The sequence below is a fragment of the Gekko japonicus genome, unplaced genomic scaffold (assembly GCF_001447785.1).
Source record: "Gekko japonicus isolate JY-2015 unplaced genomic scaffold, Gekko_japonicus_V1.1 scaffold3388, whole genome shotgun sequence".
Classification (NCBI taxonomy): Eukaryota; Metazoa; Chordata; class Lepidosauria; order Squamata; family Gekkonidae; genus Gekko; species Gekko japonicus.
The window spans coordinates 124444-146513 of NW_015174939.1; the positions used below are offsets into that span (position 1 = coordinate 124444).

General features: G+C 46.5%; 1 protein-coding gene across 1 annotated transcript in view; it reads left to right on the plus strand.

Moving 5' to 3' along the window:
* The window catches only part of LOC107122074 (zinc finger protein 420-like), a 134897-nt gene extending 116383 nt beyond the window's left edge, over nucleotides 1-18514 (plus strand). The window contains exons 8-9 of the mRNA XM_015425101.1: nucleotides 12280-13241; nucleotides 18457-18514. Of these exons, the coding sequence (XP_015280587.1) occupies nucleotides 12280-13241; nucleotides 18457-18514 (1020 nt within the window). The remainder of the gene's footprint in view (nucleotides 1-12279; nucleotides 13242-18456) is intronic.
* Nucleotides 18515-22070: the final 3556 nt, after the last annotated feature.

Below are 22070 nucleotides of genomic sequence, written 5' to 3' on the forward strand. Positions count from 1 at the left end.
GGTCATCCAGCAGGTGCAAGTGGAGGAGTGGGGAATCATACCCAGTTCTCCCGAAGAAGAAGAAGAAGAAGAAGTTGGATTTATACCCCGCCCTTCACAACCCAAAGGTGTCTCAGAGCGGCTTACAAACTCCTTTCCCTTCCCCTCCCCACAACAGACACCCTGTGAGGTGGGTGGGGCTGAGAGAGCTCTTCACAGAGACTGCTCCTTTTCAAGAACAGCCCTTATCAGAACTATGGCTTGCCCAAGGTCATCCAGCCAGGTGCAAGTGGAGGAGTGGGGAATCAAACCCGGTTCTCCCAGATTAGAGTCCACGCATTTAACCACTACACCAAACTGGTGTAAGACAAGACAAGTCTCCCCCATCCTATAATGATGCATATGAGTTTTTCTACCTAAATGCAGAACTTTACATTTAACCCAGTTGAAACTCATTCAGTTTGTTTTAGCCCAGTTTTCTAGCCAGTCAAGATCATCCTGTATGTAATGTATTTGCTCCCAGTTTAGTATCCTCTACAGATTTAATAAGCATTCCCTCTAATCCTTCATCCAAATCATTTATAAAGATGCTGAACAAAACACGTCTCAGGATAGATCCTTGAGACACTCCACTTGTCACTCCTCTCCAAGAAGAGGAGAAACCATTCACAAGCACTCTTCGGGTGCGATCTGTCAACCAGTTACAGATCCACCTAACAGTCATAGGATTCAAACCATATTTTACCAATATGTCAACAAGAATATTATGTGGAACCTTTTCAAAAGCCTTACTGAAATCAAGATAAACTATGTCTACAACATTCCCCTGGTCCAGCAAGGTAATAACTTTATAAAAAGAGAGAGAGAGAGAGAGAGAGAGAGAGAGAGAGAGATAAGGTTAGTTTGACATTACTTGTTCTTGAGAAACCCATGCTGGCTCTTAGTAATCACGGCCGTCCTTTCTAAATGCTCAAGGGCTGTCTGTTTGATTATTTGTTCTAAAACTTTCCCAGATATAGACGTCAAGCTGATGGGTCGGTAGTTACCCGGATCCTCCTTTTGCCCCTTCTTGAAAATAGGGACAACATTTGCCCGCCTCGAGTCTTCTGGCACCTCACCTGTTCTCCAAGAATTCTCAAAAATAATGGACAGAGGCTCAGAAATTACACCTGCGAGTTCTTTTAGTACCCTTGGATGCACTTCATCTGGCCCTGAGGACTTAGTTTCATTTAAAGAAACTAGGTGTTTATGTACTACCCCTATGTCGATCCTAGGCTGCAACTCCCTTCCCTCATCATGTGTTCTGTTTTTGCCTTGTTGAGCACTGTTTCCCGAGAAGACTGAGGAAAAGTAGGAATTGAGCAGTTCCATCCTCTCTTCATCACCTGTTACAATTTCACTTTCCTGTCCCTGCAATGGGCCTACCATGTCCTTGCTCTTTTTCTTACTTTGAACATAAGATAAGAATCTTTTTTGTTGTTTTTAGCATCTCTCGCTAGTCTGAGTTCATACTGAGCTCGGAGGTACTAGTTTCCGGAAACCGTGGGGCAAGGGCTGGCGTCTGACCGCATTTCCGGTGGCATCCGGCGCCCGCCCATGCCCCATTGCGACGGGGCATGCGCATACTTCAGGTTAAAAAAACAAATACAACCCCGTTTGCCGTGCCGCGCCGCTTCTTTGGCGTGTTGTGTGATCGACACCTCCCCCCTAACCACAGGACCTCAACGGGACCGCGAGGGCTGATCCCGCCGCCGTGCATCTATTTTGCTGCAGCTCAGAAAAGCCGTGCTTTGGCCATGCTTCCCCCCCCGTGTGACCGGGGCCTATGTATAGCTTTTCCCTTCCCCAAGACTGTAAATTCCATAGTTACATAGTCACTACTACCCAGAGTGCCCACTACTTTAACCTCGTCCACCGGTTCTTCCCTGTTGGTAAGAATCAAGTCCAAGATATCAGATCCCCTTGTTTTCCTCTCCACTTTCTGGAAAATGAAGTTGTCAGCAAGACAAGTCAGGAATTTATTGGACCTTTCATTTTTAGCAGAGCTGGACTTCCAACAGATATCTGTAATTGAAGTCTCTCACGACCACCGTGTCCCATCTCTTCAAGAACTTTGTAATCTGTTGTAGGAGTGTCTCATTCAAATCCTCTGCTTGGCTTGGTGGTCTACAGCAGACACCCACCATAATATCACCATTATTTCTTACTCCTTATTTTTTTACCCATAGACTCTCAACTGGACTGTCATGCTCAGATTCACGTATTTCCTCACAAGTATATACCTCCTTTACATAATGCGACTCCCCCACCCTTCCTTATTTGTCTGTCCCTTTTAAATAAGTTGTACCTCTCAATCCTAATATTCCAATTGTGAGTGTCATCCCACCCAGTTTCAGTAATGCCCATTAGGTCATAGTCCCCTTCCAGTATTAGGACTTCAAGTTCCTCCTGCTTGTTTCCCATACTCTGCACATTAGTGTAGAGCTGAATCTATGTTTTATGCACCCTGAGGTTTTCATCTCTGTACTTACCTATGAGTTAATGTTACTTAGCATATGTGCCACTCCCTGCAAAATGTTAGTTTTATTATCATTATTATGTTGTTCTACAAAGTGTAATGCTCTTTGGGGGACATACTGGGCGAGATGGTCCAAAGGGTATGTTGGCCCCAGATTGCATAGGGCTTTAAAGGTTAAAACTGATACCTTGAACCTGACCTGGTACTCGACTGGAAGCCAATTTAGCTGGTGGAGCACCAGTTGTGTATGGTGTTCCTATGAGAACATGCACTGCTGCATTCTGGACCAGCTGAAGCTTCTGGATCAGTCTCAAGGGAAACCCAGCATAAAGCATCCTGGAGGTGACCATCGCATGGATCACTGTGGCTAGAGGTAGGGAGCCAGTTGCCTGACCTGGCAAAGAATGCCTATTAGGTCATAGTTCCCTTGCTGTATTAGGACTTCAAGTTCCTCCTGCTTGTTTCCCATACTCTGCACATTAGTGTAGAGCTGAATCTATGTTTTATGCACCCTGAGGTTTTCATTTCTGTGCTTACATGTGAGTTAATGTTACCTAGCATACGTGCCACTCCCGGCAAAACCTTAGAGTTCTCATCTCCAGTTATTGGCATCATATTGGGCTTTGCATTTTTGTCTCACTCCCCCATAGGATTTAGTTTAAAGCTCTCTTAGTTAGGTTTGCAAGGCTGTTTCCAAACACATTTTTTCTACCCTCATGAGGTGCAAACCATCTCCCGATAGAAGAGCTTCATCTTGAAAGCATAAGCCATGGTCCAAATACCCAAACATTTCCTGAAGACACCAGTAAGGCTACCAACTTACACTTCCTGCAAGTGTAATCAGACAAGAATAAGAACATGCCACACACTTTTCACACCACTGCCTCAGCTTCCTCGCCAGCCATGCTGCTGCAATCCATTTCAAAATTAGTTAAGTTTAGCTGGCACTTGCTTGATAACTTCCCTACCAAACTGCCTCTCAAGACTACATCTGAAAGTTTTGCAGAAGCAAAAACTAACTTAACAAATATAAAATGTAAGAGCTACTCAGTTTTCTACAGAACCCCCAGGCCAAGAGCCACAGCGCAAGAGCCCTTTATCTCTCACCCCTTGCCTCACGCCTCTGGCAAGGAGGACCCTTAATACAATTAAAGACTCACCTAGCAGAGGGTGGGGCCAGCAGTCAGCCCCAGGCAAAAGTGCTAAAAGTCACAATCAGTTACACCCAGGCAAAAGAGACAAACAAATACCACACTTCCTCAAACAGGCACCACTCTCCAACAGGCTATACACACCTACACACCCACAAACACTGTCCTCCCACACACTTACCACTCCAGCAGCAGCTTCCTCACCTGCCCCTTCTCAGAGCCTTTTAGTGGAACTCTATACAATTAATAAACTATGCAATAGAATTTGGGTTGGAGAACTGACCAGAAATCTGAAAAACAGTGTTGAAGGAAAGCGTAAATGTTAGCTTGACTCACAAAGTGCTGCAAAATGGCATAGGAGGATCCAACTTACAGCAAACGAAACACAGTAATTTAGACCCCATGTCCTGACGATGTATCCAAGAAACTGGGACGTCTGGCCCCAAGAAACCTTGTGAAGCCTTTTGTACAGTGCCTTTTGTACCCCATTTCTTGCTTTAAAAAGCCCTCTTGAATAATTCAGTTTTGCTGAAATTGGAGGCCAATCTGATAAAACCCACAACATATTTTTTAAAAGCCCAATAGAGGCTGCGGTCACACGTAACAGAAGCCACACAAGTGAGACGGAAAACAGCCGGAGTTTCCGGACGCGATCTCACCAGCACATCTGGGAAGCGTAGCACTCCCGTGGCTCAACCGAGGCTTCCAGCCGAAACTGCATGGCAAAAAACCAGTACCTTGGAGGTACTAGTTTCCGGAAACTGCGGGGCAAGGGCGGGCGTCTGATCGTGTTTCCGGAGGCATCCGGCGCCGCCCATGTCCCCTTGCAAATAAGGCGGGTTTTTTTTTTGTCCAAGTCTCTGTGGATGCGCATGCGCACCCAACGGAGCATGCGCATTTGTCATGTACACAAAAATAAAAAACAGTTTGCCTGGACTGAAAGTGGATTATTTAGTGTGTGTGACTGCAGCTAATATAACCCAATGACATTAATCCTAATCTGCAAACTACCACACAGACATTCCTTCTGACCCACTTAGGTCTCTCTTGACCAGGGTCAGTGACATAACTCAGTTCTCTGTAGATTTATTTCTGCCTTTTTTATTGGTATCTTTCCCTCTCACTCTAGACAAGTGAATAAGAGTGTCTTTCTACTGTCAAACGTAACCCAAGAGAAAGGGGAAGGAGATGGAAGAGGAGGACCCAGAAGGCCCTGGAATTGGCAAGGGATTGAGGAAAGGTCCCCATCCCATCTCAGTTTTGGGAAATAGCTCTGCCAGGGATCTTGTCTCAGGACACTGTGACTGCAGAAGTACGCAGCCAACGCTTCCGGCAGTTCTGTTACCACGAGGCTGATGGGCCCCGAGAGGTCTGCAGCCGGCTCCATGGACTTTGCAACCTAAATAATAGGGTTACTTATTACTAGGGTTACTTATTACTTAGGGTTGCCAGGGCTCCTGCTATGGCAGGAGGCCTTCGACTCATTGCCTGCTTCTTTAGCGATGGGAGAATTTTTCTAAAGCTGTCTTGGGGTTTTTGTTTTTACATTGACATATGAAGTTCAGGCCTACCAGAAAGACATGACCTCTAACTTGCCCCTGTTCCGAATGTGTGGATGCTGGCTGTGGTTACTCCTTAATGGGATAATGTAACTCTGAAGTCACTCTTGTTTACTTGAAGTCACTCTTGTTTACTACATATCTTCTTGGAACTACTGGCTAAATTCATGGAGGGCAGGTGACTAGTTATTAGGCATGATTATAGAATTTCCATATTGACAGGATATATCTTTGAATTCAGTACCATACTCTAAGGGCAAACATGGCTTGCCATATCTTTAAATGCCTTTGTTGTAAGCTTCTAAAGTCCTTTGGTTGAACATTGCTGGAGGTGAATGCTGGATGAATGCTGCTTTGACCTCAGATTTGCATACACAACAGAATCATATTGGATAGTTTTTCTTTGACTGTACCAGTCAAACACTCTTCCAGTGTGGTGTATTGGTTAAGAGCAGCAGACTCTAATCTGGAGAACCGGGTTTGATTCCCCACACCTCCACATGCAGCCAGCTGAGTGACCTGGGGTCAGTCACGGTTCTCTCAGAGCTGTTCTCTCAAGAGCAGTTTCTGTTAAGAGCTCTCTCATCCCCACCTACCTCACAGGGTGTCTGTTGTGGGGAGAGGAAGGGAAGGAGATTGTAAGCCGTTCTCAGACTTCGAGTAAGGAACGAGGTATAAATCCAATTCTTATTCTTCCTCCTCCTCCTCTTCTTCTTCTCCACACACAGTAATGGCGAATGAATTAATTGGATCTTGGTCACCAGCAACACATCCTTACACCAGAGAGCCACTGATTTGTCCTTTTGGTGGCCCACAGTATCCGTAACAACTCTCCTCCAATATCACAACTGGGAGTTGGTTTGGTGTATTGGTTAAGAGTGGCAGACTCTAATCTGGAGAACCGGATTTGATTCCGCACACCTCCACAAGCAGCCAGCTGAGTGACCTGGGGTCAGTCACGGTTCTCTCAGAGCTGTTCTCTCAAGAGCAGTTTCTGTTAAGAGCTCTCTCATCCCCACCTACCTCACAGGGTGTCTGTTGTGGGGAGAGGAAGGGAAGGAGATTGTAAGCCGTTCTCAGACTTCGAGTAAGGAACGAGGTATAAATCCAATTCTTATTCTTCCTCCTCCTCCTCTTCTTCTTCTCCACACACAGTAATGGCGAATGAATTAATTGGATCTTGGTCACCAGCAACACATCCTTACACCAGAGAATCTTTTCTAGCACCTTCTGGGCTGCCGTTCCCAGCCTCAGTCTCCTGTTTTCTTGCTTGCTGTCTCCCTTGAGCAATTTCAAGTTCTTCACCATTAACCCTACACTTGTGTAATTTCAGACTAGTCATTAATTTTGTCTTCTTGATGTTCAACTGTAATCCCGCTTTGGCGCTTCCTTCTTTAACCTACATTAGTAGTTGTTTCAAGACGTCACTATTTTCTGCCAGTAACTGGTGTCATCTGCATTTCTCAAATTGTTGCTGTTCCTTCTGCCAGTATCACTCCTCCTCCATATAAATCGAATCCAGCATTCCTTATGATATGTTCTGCATATAGATCGAAGAGAAAGGGAGATCGTAGTCTGACACCTTTGCCAATTTGGAAACCATTCTGTTTCTCCATTTTCTGTCCCAACAGTGGCCTCTTGTCCAGAATACAGGTTGCACATCAAAAGAAACAGACGATGTAGCACACTGATTTCTTTAAAAACCAGCCGTAGCTTTCCATGATCCACTCAGTCCAAAGCGTTGCTGTCATCTATGAAAAACAAGCTGAAATTCTCTCGTATTGTCCAATAACTGACCTAAATTTGCAATAGGATCTCAAGTACCTCGTCCTTTTCTGAATCCAGTTTTAATGTCTGGCATTTCTCGTTCCATGTATGGTAACATTCTTCATTGTGAGTATCAATTCACTCCCATGAGAAATTAATGCTTTTCATCTTTGTTCGCATATTCTTGTTAAGATTTTGACGGACTCCTTTTCTGTTCCTTAGAATACTTCTATTGATATCCCATCTACTCCTGGTGATTTGTTTCTCCCAATTTCTCTCGATGCAGCTTTCCCTTCACTTTCTAAAACTGTTGGTTTGTCTTCGAAATATTCTTCTGGAAAGGAATCTGTCATCCTTTCATCTCCTTTGTATAATTCCTCAGTGTACTGTTCCCATCTTTTCTTTGATATCTCTACCTCTAGATATTTCACTAGGCTGGGAAGAAAACCCACCCCGGATTCTTACCCCTGTAGTTCAAGCAGCTCTGATGGGTGGATGCAGAGATGAGGAGACTGGGAGTGGGGCGGGATCCGTCTCCTCAGCCTGTTCCATTCCTTCTCTTACCTGTCCCCCTTCCTGTTGTTTCAGATGTGGGGACAACCTGTGAAGATGGAAGCGAAGCTCTCTGAGGAAGAAGGAGCTCTGTCAGAGGAAAGTCAGAGGGTGCACACCCAGGAGGATGCCCTGTCAAGTGGTAAGGGTGCCTCCTGCCCGGATGGGATCGGGGCACCTAGTCAAATTGTTGGGCAAGAGGTTCAGAAGAGGAGAAAAGGGAAATGCTGTTGCAGACTACATAGAATGGAGTTCTGGGACACAGAGTGCCATAGGATGTCACGGTGGCCACTTTACCTTATAGGGGAGTAGACAGATATATGGAGGGCAATTCCATTCTTATTTACAGTAATTAAAATGTGCCTCTCTCCCCTTCCTTCCATTAGAGGGTCCCCAATATTCTGTGGCACCATACCTCTGAAATGCCATTCCCCGGGGGGAATAATGTGGGTTCTGTGCCCCTGCTTAAAGGCTTCCCAGGGGCATCTGGCAGGCCACAGTGAGAGAGAAGATACTGGACTCGGGATGCCAGGCCGTGGCTGGGGACCTCCATGAGGTTGGAGGGTGGAGCATGGGGTGAAGATGACGTCATGTCAATGTCTCAATGGGCCTAATACCTGGATGTGAAGTCAGAGCATCAGCAGATGCACTGGAAACCCATTGGTAGTACCTCGTAGTTTCCAGAGCATTGGCTGATGCACTAAAATCACATCTGGGTTGGGGGGGGGGATGTGATGGTGACATGTCATGCAACGTGATTTACGGTCCCCTCTTTTTCTCATGCCAGCCCAGACTCCAGGATGGGTGGGAGGGCCCAGCAGTTGGGAGAATGGGGTTCCTGGGTTTTTGGTCGGATCCAGCAGGGATGCTGCAGCCTTTGGAGCTAAAGGGTTCACAGGGCACATTTCTAGCCTCACAGAAATGTTGGCAGCATTTATAACACCTCGGGGCTCAAGGTTAACTGATGCTTCTCTTCCACCTCTCCAACACCTTTCTAAAAGTCATTACAAATTTTCTTGAGTGTAAAGGAGACAAGGTGTCACAACCCTGGGGATGGGTGATGCAGAATTCAAAGAAGCAAACACAAGAGGAACTTGAGGTTAACATTCATCCTTCCGAATTTGTCTCCCTTGCAGGCAGTGAAGAGATGTTGTCAACCTGTCATCCTTTCAGAGGAGTGGAAACGGCTGCTCCACCTCTGGTACAGGTGGGGGGGGGAGATTGGGGGATAGTCAGGTCCCCACTTCTTTCTCAAGGAGGCTTTTGGTCCTGCTGACCAAGGAGAGACAGGCTCTGAGCCCCTCTCTCTTGACGCATGCCAAACTCTACATCCTGCACCCTTGCAGAATGACCCTGTGGAGAGTGTAGTCTCTGCCTGGAGTGATCTCTGACGAGGGAATCTGCTTCTCATTTCAGCCTCCCTTTTCCTTTGAGGAGGTGGCCGTGTGTTTCTCCGAGGCCGAGTGGGCCTTGCTGGATCCTGGCCAAAGAGCTCTCTACAGGGACGTCATGCGGGAGAACTACGGGAGCGTGGCCTCTCTGGGTAAGGATGTTTCATACGTGCCCAAGATGCAACTTGCTGCCATTGGGATGATGCATGAATCAACATATTGAAGGGCAACATGTGGTTGTGAAGACTGCCCGGCTACGCTCCCCCCACTAGGGGCGTCAAGGAGGTGGGGGTGGCAGTGAAAACGATGGTTCAGCATGTCCAGTGTTGTGGCCAGAGAGGGTGTCCTGGCCTGGGGCTGAGGCGGGGCTGAGAGGCCCTCAAAGACTCTGGAAGGGACCAGATCCCAATTTCTCAGTTTCCAGCCTTTTCAACATGCCCTTCCCTGAGATGGGATTATGTCCATCAGCTCTGACTGTGATCTGTAAGGGATCCATCCCCCTTATCCTGGTTAGGATTCTGGTCTTTGATCTTGATCATGTTTCCGTCCTTCTGTCCAGAAGAATTTTTGCTCTTCCTTGGAGTTCTTTCCTTGCCCACACAGGAAAACGCTCTCTCTATCTGTCTCTTTCTCTCTCTCTCTCTCTGTACCAAAGAAGCCAAAGGAGGGAGGGGGGGTTACCTGAGAACAACCTTGCTGGATGAGGCCAAAGGCACATCTAACCATTCCGACAGGGGTCCCCTGGATGCCTTCAGGCCTTTTTATTCAGTGAAAATAGGTTTGAGTACTTTCTTTGGAGCTGTTCTACCTTGCAGGGGTGGTCTGCAGCGGGTAGTCCCACCAGTTAACACTGCCACCCAAGGGCAACTGGCTTTCGCCAGATCACATAGCACCCTCTGTTGTGCTGACGGGAATCGATCCTCACCCCAAGAGAGCAGGATCATATGTTAATGAAGAGATTCCCACTGAAACTGCCAGCCCTGTAACCTCTTGTATTTAATTGTCAAGTGCAGAGAATCAAATTCAAAAAGCACAAGTCAAATGGGAGCAGTGAGGGAATATCTTGCCACTTCCCCCCTTAAAATACATACGGCGAGTTTGGGGAGGGGAGGGACAGACAGAATGTAAAAACAGCTCTACGGGGAGGGCTTGGCAGGGATAAGCTGTGACCAGCGTTTCAGTTTGGGAGGAAAAGCTGCCATTGGGACGATGCATGAATCAAAGTATTGAAGGGCAACCTGTGACTGTGAGGATTGCCCGGCTACCTCCCCCTCCCCGCTGGGGGCCTCAAGGAGGTGGGGGTGGCAGTGAACACGATGGTTCAGCATGGCCAGTGTGGTGGGCATCGCCCAAGCCATTCCTACAGCAGTCCCCTGGATGCCTTCAGGCCTTACTACTAGCTGGAGATGGGTTTGAGGCTTTCTTTGGAGATGTTCTGCCTTGCAGAGGTGGCTTGCAGCGGGTAGTTCCACCGGTTAACACTGCCACCCAAGGGCAAGAGGATTATGCTATATCAAACAGCCCCTTCTTCTGTGGTGATGGGGATCAGACCTCACCCCAAGAGAGTGGGATTGTATGTTACTGAAGAGATTCCCACTGAAACTGTCAGCCCAGTAAACACAGCCTCAGGTTCTCAGTTGACGCAGAGTTTGTTTGAGCCAGAACAGGACAGAGAAAGCGCTGTAGATGCCTCCCGTCTCCCCAAAACAACCTTGCTGAATGAGGCCAAAGGCACATCTAACCATTCCGACAGGGGTCCCCTGGATGCCTTCAGGCCTTTTTATTCAGTGAAAATAGGTTTGAGTGCTTTCTTTGGAGCTGTTCTACCTTGCAGAGGTGGCCTGCAGGGGGTAGTCCCACCAGTTAACACTGCCACCCAAGGGCAAGTGGCTTATGCCAAATCACACAGCACCCTCTGTTGTGGTGACGGGAATCAATCCTCGCCCCAAGAGAGCGGGACCATGTGTTAATGAAGAGAATCCCACTGAAACTGTCAGCCCTGTAACCTCTTGTATTTAATTGTCAAGTGCAGAGAATCAAATTCAAAAAGCACAAGTCAAATGGGAGCAGTGGGGGAATATCTTGCCACTTTCCCCCTTAAAATACATACGGCGAGTTTGGGGAGGGGAGGGACAGACAGAATGTAAAAACAGCTCTACGGGGAGGGCCTGGCGGGGATAAGGTGTGACCAGCGTTTCAGTTTGGGAGGAAAGATGATCTGATAAAAGTGATGCCCACCCATTCCTGAGCAGTGCCTGACTGCTGCATTGGCTTCTTGCCTGGGTGATGATTGAAACTCTTTCTTTCTTCCAGGAGCAGATGTAGAGGAGACAGCTGGGGAATTCCAGGGGTTCTCTTTGGAGAAAGTCAAGAATGAAGATGCCAAAGGAAACTTCGGAGATGGACCACAGAGGCAGGAGGGAAGCCACTCAGGTAAGAGTAGGGATAATTCCTTGTTGAGGAGGGGGTTTCTGTGAAATCCTAGTCCAAGAAGAAAGGTCAGTCAAAACAAGAAACAAAGGCCTCCATCCTAACCAGAAAATCCACTCTCGGGAAAATGAAAGTGTGGCCTTTGCAAAGACCTTCAGTCAGAGAATGAACATCATTCTGCAGACGCAGGTTCTCTTAGGAGAGAAACAGTATAAGTTTATGTTATTGTACTCTTCAGCTTACAGTGGGAAGAAGACACTGTAATATCTCGATTGTGGATGGAAATTCAGGTGCAGATCAGACCTCCATGTGTGGGTTCTAACAGGATCTCTTTCTTTATTCCAGCTGGAGGTGATGAGAGGAATGAAGATGATGAGGAACTGCATCCTCTATCACCAGATGAAGTCAAGAATGAAGGCTTGAGAGGAAATTTCAGAAACAAAGCTGGACCTAAGAGGCAAAGAACAAGCCACATTGTTCAGAAGAGGGGTAAACCCATTCCTTGCCAAGGGAGGGATTTCCAAGAAGTAATTCACACGGTGAAGAAAGCGTACAAATGCTTGGCGTGTGGTATGAACTTCTTAGATCAATGCCAGTATAAAGTCCATTTACGAATCCACAATAGAAAGAGGCACTATCAGTGGCTAGAGTGTGGGAAGACCATGATTCACAGAGCAGAGCTCCGTAGACGTCAAAGAACACATAGAGAAGAGAAACCTTATAGCTGCTCAGACTGTGGCAAGAGATTCTCAGAGAAATCAGACCTTGTTCGACACAAAAGGATTCATTCAGGAGGGAAGCTATTTATTTGCTCAGAGACTGGAATGACGTTCTCTGTGGGAGGCAGAGGTAATATACATTTTTCAAAGCACAGTATAATGAATGCATGTAAATGCTTTTGGTGTGGAAACTACTTCAAATACAAATCACAGCTCCTTGTGCACCAAAGAATCCACAAATGGGAGAAGCCTTTTGAATGCTCAGAGTGTGGGAAGAGATTCAGTCGCAGTGGCCATCTTCAAACTCATCTAAGAACCCACACAGGGGAGAAACCTTTTGAATGCTCAGAGTGTTGGAAGAGTTTCAGTGAGAGTAGCAGTCTTCAAAAACATCTAAGAACCCATACAGGGGAAAAGCCTTTTGAATGCTCAGAGTGTCGAAAGAGATTCAGTCGCAGTGGCACCCTTCAAGAACATCTAAGAACCCACACAGGGGAGAAGCCTTTTGAATGCTTGGAGTGTGGGAAGAGATTCCGTTGCAGTGGCCATCTTCATTGTCATCTAAAAACCCACACAGGGGAGAAGCCTTTTGAATGCTCAGAGTGTCAGAAGAGATTCAGTCGCAGTGGCCATCTTCAAACTCATCTAAGAACCCACACAGGGGAGAAGCCTTTTGAATGCTCAGAGTGTGGGAAGAGATTCAGTAACAATAGCACTCTTCAACAACATCGAAGAACCCACACAGGGGAGAAGTGTTTTGAATGCTCAGAGTGTGGGAAGATATTCAGTCACAGTGGCACTTTTCAAAAACATCTAAGAACCCATACAGGAGAGAAGCCTTTTGAATGCTCTGAGTGTGGGAAGAGATTTAGTCGCAGTGGCAGTCTTCAAGAACATGTAAGAACCCACACAGGGGAGAAGCCTTTTGAATGCTCAGAGTGTGGGAAGAGGTTCAGTCAGAGTAGCCATCTTCAGCATCATGTTAGAACCCACACAGGGGAGAAGCCTTTTGAATGCTCAGAATGTGGGAAGAGATTCAGTCGCAGTGACACTCTTCAAAAACATCAAAGAACCCACACGGGGGAGAAGCCTTTTGAATGCTCAGAGTGTGGGAAGAGATTCAGTCGCAGTGACTCTCTTCAAAGACATCAAAGAACCCACATGGGGGAGAAGCCGTTTGAATGGCATAAAAGGACAAGTCCTATTGTGGATCAAAAACTGGCTAATTAATAGGAAACAGAGAGTGTGTATACATGGGCAATTTTCTCAGTGGAGGGTGGTAAGCAGTGGGGTACTGCAGGGTCCGATGCTTTTTAACTTGTTCATTAGTGATTTGGAATAGGGGGTAAGCAGTGAAGTGACTGAATTTGTGGATGACACTAAATTGTTCAGGGTGATGAGAAGCAGGGAGGATTGTGAGGCACTCCAATGGGATCTGTCAAGGATGGGTGAGTGGGCATCAACTTGGCATGTGGGGGGGGGTCAGTGTGGCCAAGTGCAAAGTGATGCACATTGAGGTCCGAAATCCTAACTATAAATACACATTGAATGGGTCCAAACTGGCCGAGACTGACCAAGAGGGAGATCTTGGAGTCGTAGTAGATAAATCACTGAAAATGTCGTGACAGTGTGAGACTGCAATAAAGAAGGTGAACGTTATGCTGGGGATTATTAGGAAGGGAATTGGTAGCAGATCAGCCAGTATCATAATGCCATTGTATAAATCGATGGTGCGACCTCATTTGGAATACTGTGTGCAATTCTGGTCACCACACCTCAGGAAGAATATTGTAGCATTAGAAAAAGTGCAGAAAAGGCAACTAGAATGATAAAAGGGCTGGAACACTTTCCCTATGAAGAAAGGTTACAGCACTTGGGGCTCTTTAGCTTGGAGAAACAATGACTGAGGGGTGACATGATCAATGTTTCCTCTAAGCTTTGGAATCTTGTAAGCAAAAATTCTACTTTGTGAGCTACTGGCATTAAAGTTGTGAGCAAGTGATTTGGCTACTGCATAAATTAGTTTGCTCTGGAGCCATCATTCCTGAGCTAAAGTAAAAATCTGTGAGCCGGAGGCTAAAAAAATGTGAGCTAGCTCACACTAACTCAGCTTAGAGGGAACACTGGACATGATAGAAGTTTTCAAGATTATGCATGGAATAGAGCAGGTAGAGAAAGAAGTACTTTTCTCCCTTTCTTACAACACAAGATCTCGTGGGCACTCCATGAAATTGCTGAGCAGTCACGTTAAAATGGATAGAAGGAAGTACTTGTTCACGCAAAGAGTGATTAACACATAGAATTCACTGCCACAGGAGGTGGCGGCGGCTACAAGCATGGACGGCTTCAAGAGGGAACTGGATAAACATATGGAGCAGAGGTCCATCAGTGGCTATTAGCCACAAGGCATAGATAGGAATTCTCTGTCTGAGGCAAGTGATGCTCTGTATTCTTGGTGCTTTCGGGGAGGCAACAGTGGGAGGGCTTCTAGTACCCTGGTGGAGGAGTGGGGAATCAAACACGGTTCTCAAGATTAGAATCTGCCTTTTACCATTACACTAAATCGAGGCAGTCACAATAGAGGGAGTCAGAAAATGAAGCTCAGAAGGCCTGAAGCATAACTACTTTTATTGTTCCAGGACACAAATAACAAGAACAAGAAACTCCACCCACTTTAACAGTTCTCCAAAACTTCAGGGGCTGAAGTGGTCCAAAGAATCCCAACTGAAAGGCACAATACCCTCCGGATACTTTACACCTTTTGCAGAGTCACTGAGAATTGCAAGGCTTTGTTAACCCATAGCTTTAATGCCTTGTATCAGTATTCACGCACAGCAGACGGTCTGTCATGATTTGGGCTGTGCCAGTAGAGGCCTACTAGGCCCAAGGAGCCTGGCTAGCAGTAGGTGAGGCTGGGCCTACAACTCCCAGAAGCCCCTGGGAGGTTTTGGAGCCAAAATGGACCAATAGGAAAAGAGGAGGGCTGGGAATAAAAGTTCTGGAGCAGCAGGAAGAGCTGTTCTTTCTTCCAGAGGGCAGAGCCAGAAGGAAGGCTGCTGCAGGGGAAAAACCCTCATCCTGAGGGAGGGGTGAGTAGTGTAAGGCTACTTGAGACAGTGAGCTAGGGAAAGTATATTTAGACGCATTAGGGCATTTGATTTCTTTTCACCCACTTACTGTTATTATTCTGCACCTTGTTATTTGACCTCCTATAAAATAAACCTTTTCCTTGTTTTACTCTGCCTGGTCCTCACGCCTGTTATTTGGCCTAAAGGAAAGTCTGAAGGTCTTGGGAGGGTGCTCTGGGCCTTCTCAAGGGAACCTAAATCCAGAGTGGTGGCAGCGTCAGGTGACACCCCACCTGAGCTCTGACACGGTTTAAACAGACAAGGGTCCTAGTTTTGCTTCTGCAGAATTTATGGCAGTCACTGCTCTGATGAACTTGACAGTTCAACACAGCTATCTATTCTATGCTCAATCTAACAGAGTTGTGCCATATTAGATATTGGTGATAATGTAGAACCTCTCCAAAAACTTACTGTCAACTACCCTCTCCTGGTATAAGGGGCTTCCTTCTGTGCAGAGAGGCATCACTGATATCTTATTCAGCCAACTGCAAAAGACTCCTTATTACTGGATTTCAGTAAAGCTTGTTACAGGGTTTCCCATGATGTTCTGATGGGTAAACTAGACGACTGTGGACTGGACTAGGATAGTTAGGTGGATAAGGAATTGTTTGGAGAGCTGCACTCAAAGAGTAGTTTTCAATGGCATTTCATCTGAATGGGGGGAGGTGTCCAGTGGGGTGCCACAGAGTTCAGTTCTGGGCCCAGTGTCAAACTCAAGTCTCGTCATGTTTTCCAGCACTGTCTGGTTTCTTGCCTATTGCTCTGTTCATGCTGGTTGGGAGCTTGTGGAGGTGTGAGTGCATAAGGCTTGGCTGGGAGTAGCACTTTCTAGCTTGTAACGGTGTCTACGAAAGGGCCTCCCTTCACTGGGGATGAATGCTTGGTTTGACCTTGGGTGCCAGACACTGCAAGATAATGTAATGCTTTGCTTCCAGGTGCATGGGGGGAAGGCTTACAGGATACGGTAGATTCTGATGGGCTGGATGAGTGGTTGTGATTGGGCGGGTTACCTGGGAAGGGGGCATTTGAATTGTGTATAATATCAGAATTGGCGCCCAGAGAGTCAGTTCTGACCAGGGTTCCTGCTAAGCTGAGTTAGTGTGAGCTAGCTCACTGTTTTTTAGCCTCTGGCTCACACATTTTTGCCTTGGCTCAGGAAAAACGGCTCCAGAGCAAACTAATGTATGCAGCAGCCAAATCGCTCGCTCACCACTTTAATGCCAGTAGCTCAAAAAGTAGAATGTTTGCTCACAAGACTCCACACCTTAGAGGGAACATTGGTTCTGACACAGATCATCTTAGCTGGGCACATCTTTACTTCTCAATAAACAAATCGGATTTCCAGGAAGGGGATGGGTATGGATCACCACAAGGTTCAAGATGTATACTCCACACCCCCCCCTTGGATGAGGAGGGAACTGCAAGCGTTCTTGGGGTTTGCTAATTTCTACAGTCATTCATACCCAATTTTGCCCAAATCGCTCTGCCCCCACGGACTTGCTGAAAACGAAAGGGAAGGGGCCAGACTCAAATAAGCTGGGCAGTAAATTGCAATGAACTCTGGAATGCCAACAAGCTTTTCACTGACCAAAAGCCTTGTTCACATCAGAACCCATTTTAAGCCACCCGGATGAAAATAAGTTGTTTGTAGTACAAGTAGACACATCAGACTCATGGGGGGGGGCAATCTCGCAATGGGGGGGAGAACAGAAGCTGTACTCCCTTGCTTACATGTCTCAGAAGTTCTGAGACAGAGAGAAATTGGGCAGTTTGGGACAAAGATGCTGCTGCCATCAAACTGGCCCTCACGACTTGGGAGACATTGGTTTGAAGGGGTAGGGTACCTGGAGGCATTGCCTGCCCCCCAGCCCCTCAACGTCAAACAATTGCACTGGGCGGAGTTTTCCCTCAAAGTTTCAATTCACCCTTAAGCACCTCCCAGGGAAACTGAACTTTCTTGCCAACACCCTCTCACGTCTCCTACAGCATGCCAGTCAATGGGAGGAAGTCATTGACTCTGTGTTTACCCCCACCCAATTGGGAGGGGTGGTGCTTATGGACAGTCACGCAAAGGAGGGGGAGCTCCTCAGCTCCAAGCCGTGGGAGGAGAAATTCAAGTGGCTTTCACTGAAGTGGACAAGGGGGACATAGACAAAGAGGGCACCTTGGTGCGGGTGGGGATGACAGATGCTGGTATTGACAACACAGATTGCTCGTGCCACGTTCCCTACAGGGAGAAATTATTTCAATGGAGCATGACAACAAACTGGCTGGGCACTACGGGTATTTAAAGACTTTACACCTCGTTCAGAGGCAGTTCTGGGGGCCACGCATGTGGGTTGACATATCACAATGTGTCACCTCCTGCCAGGTGTGCCTAATGGGGAAACGGAGGGTCAGAAAACCTCCCAGACTGTTGCAACCTCTAGAAACCCCCGACCGGTCCTGGGCAGTCATTTCTATGAACTTCATAACAGAGCTACCCCCCAGCAAGGGGAGGACAGTGGTTTGGGTGGCCGTTGATCTGTTCTCTAAGCAAGCCCACTTCATCCCCTGTAAGCAATTACCCTCCACCAAGAAGCTTGCACAATTGTTAATGCATCATGTGGTAAGACGGCATTCAGTGCCGAGTAAAATAATCTCGGACTGGGGGCCCCAGTTCGTAGCAGACTTTTGGGAAGGAATTGCTCACACTCCTGGGAATAGAACAAGGGCTTAGTAGCACTTAACACCCAGAAACTGATGGCCAGACTGAAAGGACTAATCAAGCATTAGAATAGTTCCTTAGATGCTTTAATAACTATCAACAGGACAACTGACTGGACTTGCTCCCATACGCAGAATACAGTTATAATAACTCTGTCCATAGTTCCATGGGGCTACCCCTTTCAAAGTGGTGCATGAGTATGAGGGGGCCTCCATCCCTACAACTGGGAGCCCACAGGGCAGGGAGATTTACAGGCATGGTGGTCGGAGCTGACTCAGCAATGGACTTTGATTTGGTGTACCCTAGCAAAAGCCAAGGAGGATTACAAAGCCCAGGCAGATAAAGGAATGGCACCTGAGTGGGACATTAACCCTGGAGTGGGACATTAACCCTGGAGACTAAAGACCTGAGGGGGTGCAACCGGGGAGAAAACTGGGCTGGAAATATATTGGACCTTTTAAAGTGCTGAGAGTTATTAACAGAGTGGCTGTGGAGCTGGACTTGCCTAAGAACTTTTGACCTATTCACCCTGTTTTTCATTTCCGTCTGTTGAAGAAGGACCCTTAACCCTCAAAATGGAGACCTCGACCTCCAGCTCCCCCTCCAGATTTAGACTCTAAACTGCAACATGGCCACCTCTACTATCTTGTTAAGTGGCAGGACTTTGACCCCAGCCACAATCAGTGGGCACGGAAGGACCACATCAGAGCCCCCCAGGCTGGTTAAAGCTTTCCACAAAGCATACCCCAATAAACCTGGGGAATGAGGAGCTTTTGGGGGGGGAGAATGTCAAACTCGAATCTCATTTGCCATGTTTTCCTGCACTGTCTTTGGTTTCTTGCCTATTGCTCTTCATACTGGTTGGGAGGGGGTTGAGTGTGTGAAGGTGTGAGTGCAGAGTGGACTGCTTGGCTGGGAGTAGCGCTTGCTAGCTTGTAATGGCATCTACAAAAGGGCCTCCCTTCACTGGGGAAGAATGCTTGGTTTGACCTTGGGTGCCAGACACTGCAAGATAATGTAACACTTTGCTTCCAGGTGCTGGGGGGAGGGCTCACGGGATGCGGTAGATTCTGGTGGGCTGGATGAGTGGTTGTGATTGGGTGGGTTACCCAATCACATCTGAATTGTGTATAATATCAGAATTGGCACCCAGAGTCAGTTGTGACACAGATCGTCTTAGCTTGACACATCTTTATGTCTCAATAAATGAATCACTGCCAAGAGAATGTTGTTGGGAGTAAGTTTATCCAAGAGTCTGACACCCAGTACTTTTCAATATTTTTATAAATGATCTGGATGAGGGTGTGGAGGGGATACTCCTTAAATTTGCAGATGACACCAAATTGGGAGGACCAGCACACCAGAAGATATAGAATTCAATAGAATTTGAACATGCTGGAAAAGTGGGCAGACATGAACAAGATGCAGTTTAAGAAGGATAAGTGCTGAGTTCTACATCTGGGTAACAAGCATGAGGAACATGCATGCTGGATGAGGGATACACTTCTGAGTAGCAGGGTATGTGAACAAGATCTTGGTGTATGAGTGGACCATAAGTTAATTGTGAGCAGCCAGTGTGATGCAGCAACAAAAAAGGCTAATGTTATTTTGGGCTGTATTAACAGAGGCATAACATCCAGATACCAAGATGTCATAATCTCATTGTGCATTGCATTGGTCAGGCTGCACCTGGAGTATTGTTTGCAGTTCTGGAGGCTTCAGTTCAGAAAGGATGTGGACAGAATGCAGAGGAGAGTGAAGAGGATGCTCGGGGCCTGGAGACCAAGCCCTATGCGGAAAAGCCAAGGGACTTGGGTAATGATCAGTCTGAAGAAGAGGAAGTTCAGGGGGGACATCATTACTCTCTTTTAAGTATTTGAAGGGCTGTCATTTAGAGGAGGGCAGGGAGCTGTTCCTGTTGGCAGCAGAGGATAGGATTCACAATAGTGATTATAAATTGAGGGCGGGAAGGTACCAGCTGGATCTTATGGAAAACTTTTACAGTATTTTTTTTTTTTGCAGCATAGGACTTTTCCCTTTACTCCTGTTTGTTTTGGTTTTTGATTGTCCTTCTAACAAGGGGGCAGTTCCACAAATCTACAACGAAAATAAGGGGAGGGAACTACAATTAGGGACAAAGAAAAGAAAACCCACTACTATCTAAAATCCCAAGAGAGGAGATCCTCAACATCTCTTAAGTACAAAGTCAGTTCTAAACTCGCTAATAATTTTTGAACTTAGTCAGGTCTACTATTACAACTTTTGAATCTTGAATTAACTGTTAAAAAGAAAAGAAAACCCCCAAAGCATCTCATTACAATCAACCCTTTTCAAAGGCACAATACAGAGTCCTTCAGCCTTCATTTCTTCTTATCCTTTCTTCTTTGCAGTTTATAAGGACTTTTAGGAGCCACTTCTCCCTTCTCTGACAGAGAGTCCTCTCCCGAAGACCCCGAGTCCAGCTCACCACTGGACTTACTGTCCTCTATCGCCTTTCTCTTGCTCACCCATCTGGATTTTCAAAAAGTCCCGTGTTTCAGAAACAGAGTCTATCTTTTCCTTTTTATCTTGAAGTTTGAAGGTTACGCCCTCTGGGTACAGACACTGATAGTTAATTGTGTTTGTTTGAAGAAAAAGGATTAAATCTTTGTATTTCCTTCTCCTTTGTCTTATTTCAAATGGGATTTCTTTAAGGATCCTTATGGTGCTGTCCCCGATTTTCAAGGTTGTCCCCGTCATTGCTCTCAGGATAGTATCCATCACATGTCTCTTTGAGAATCTCATTACTATGTCCCCAGGCAGATTATTCTTTTTTATATATACGGAACATGACCTATAGGCCACATCCATTTCGCTCATCAAGTACTCCACCATCAAATCTGTCATCGGGGCTAATGCTTCACTCAGCATTTGGTTCAGATTCTCTCCTTTAGATTCTGGGACACCCTGGAATCGGAGAACCAAGTTTGCCTTCTCCATTTGCAGCTGTAAAAGTTGTTCTTCTGAAGAGGCTTGCTTCTTTTCCAATTTTTGTACCTTTTTCTTCACCTTTTGGGTAGTGGCGTCAACTTCTTTCACCTCCTCAGCTGTTTGTTCTGTGATTTTAAGAGTCTCATTCACTTGTAATTGCTGGGTGGTGATATATTTGGTCATTGTAGACAACTGTTCCTTGACGTGAGTCATCTGTTCCAGCAGGGGGCACAGAGATTCATTTTAGCCAACTCGGTGGTTCCTTCCAGTCTTGGGCTCTCCCCTTTCGCTTTTACAAGTTTCTCCTTCTCCGTCCTCTTCCCCGCCATCTTTTATCGATTGTTTACTTTCGCCAGTTTCTAAAGTCTCTGAATGTGCACTCAAACGCTTATACACACCTTGCTAAGTCTTTCTCAACAGATTTCAACGCTTTCGCTTCCGCTCCCCCCCCCCATTTTTTCGCTTAAAAGTTTGTACACATGGGAAGAACCCCCCCCCGCTCGTTTCACTTCTCGGTCCGTGGGGTGGGGAGCTTTCTTTTTAAATTGTCATAGACGCTTTATTCTGACTCACGTTCATATTGGTCTTCCAACCTCGCTTAGTCTCTGATTCGACCGTTTGATCCTCAGCGCTTGTCCTGGTCAGCGTCACTAGATTCCATACGGACACTCGTAGGAGGGACCATTGGGGCGGAGAGGCACCTCAATTCTCCAGCATCGTACTGGCGAAGAGGTGACCTCTCAAAAGCCCCATGGCTAGAAGCCCTTCGCCGGGCCTCTTGGGGGGCAATGAGTCTGCGTACCCCCTCTTTCCTGCTCGTGCGCAGTTTGCATCCCCGGGAGGTTCAGGAGATGCGACTGCTCAGAGTGCCGCCATCCACCCAGCACATATAAAAAATAACATTCCTTATGCCCAATTTTTATGTTTGAAAAGAAATTCTACCTTCACACATGATTTCTGCAATGATAGTGAAAGGTTGGGAGAACAATTTAAACAAAGAGGTTATCCCACATGGATTATCCAGGCAGCAAGAAATAGAGCCGCTGTGGCAATTAGACAGGACACCTTGACCAAAAAGTCTGATGTGGCATTAAAAAGACAGGAATGTAATATTTGTTCCTTGGAATATTTGAGTCACACTTATGGTATTTAAAAAATAACAGAACGGTATTAGTATGTGGCTGAAGATATCCCGGGGT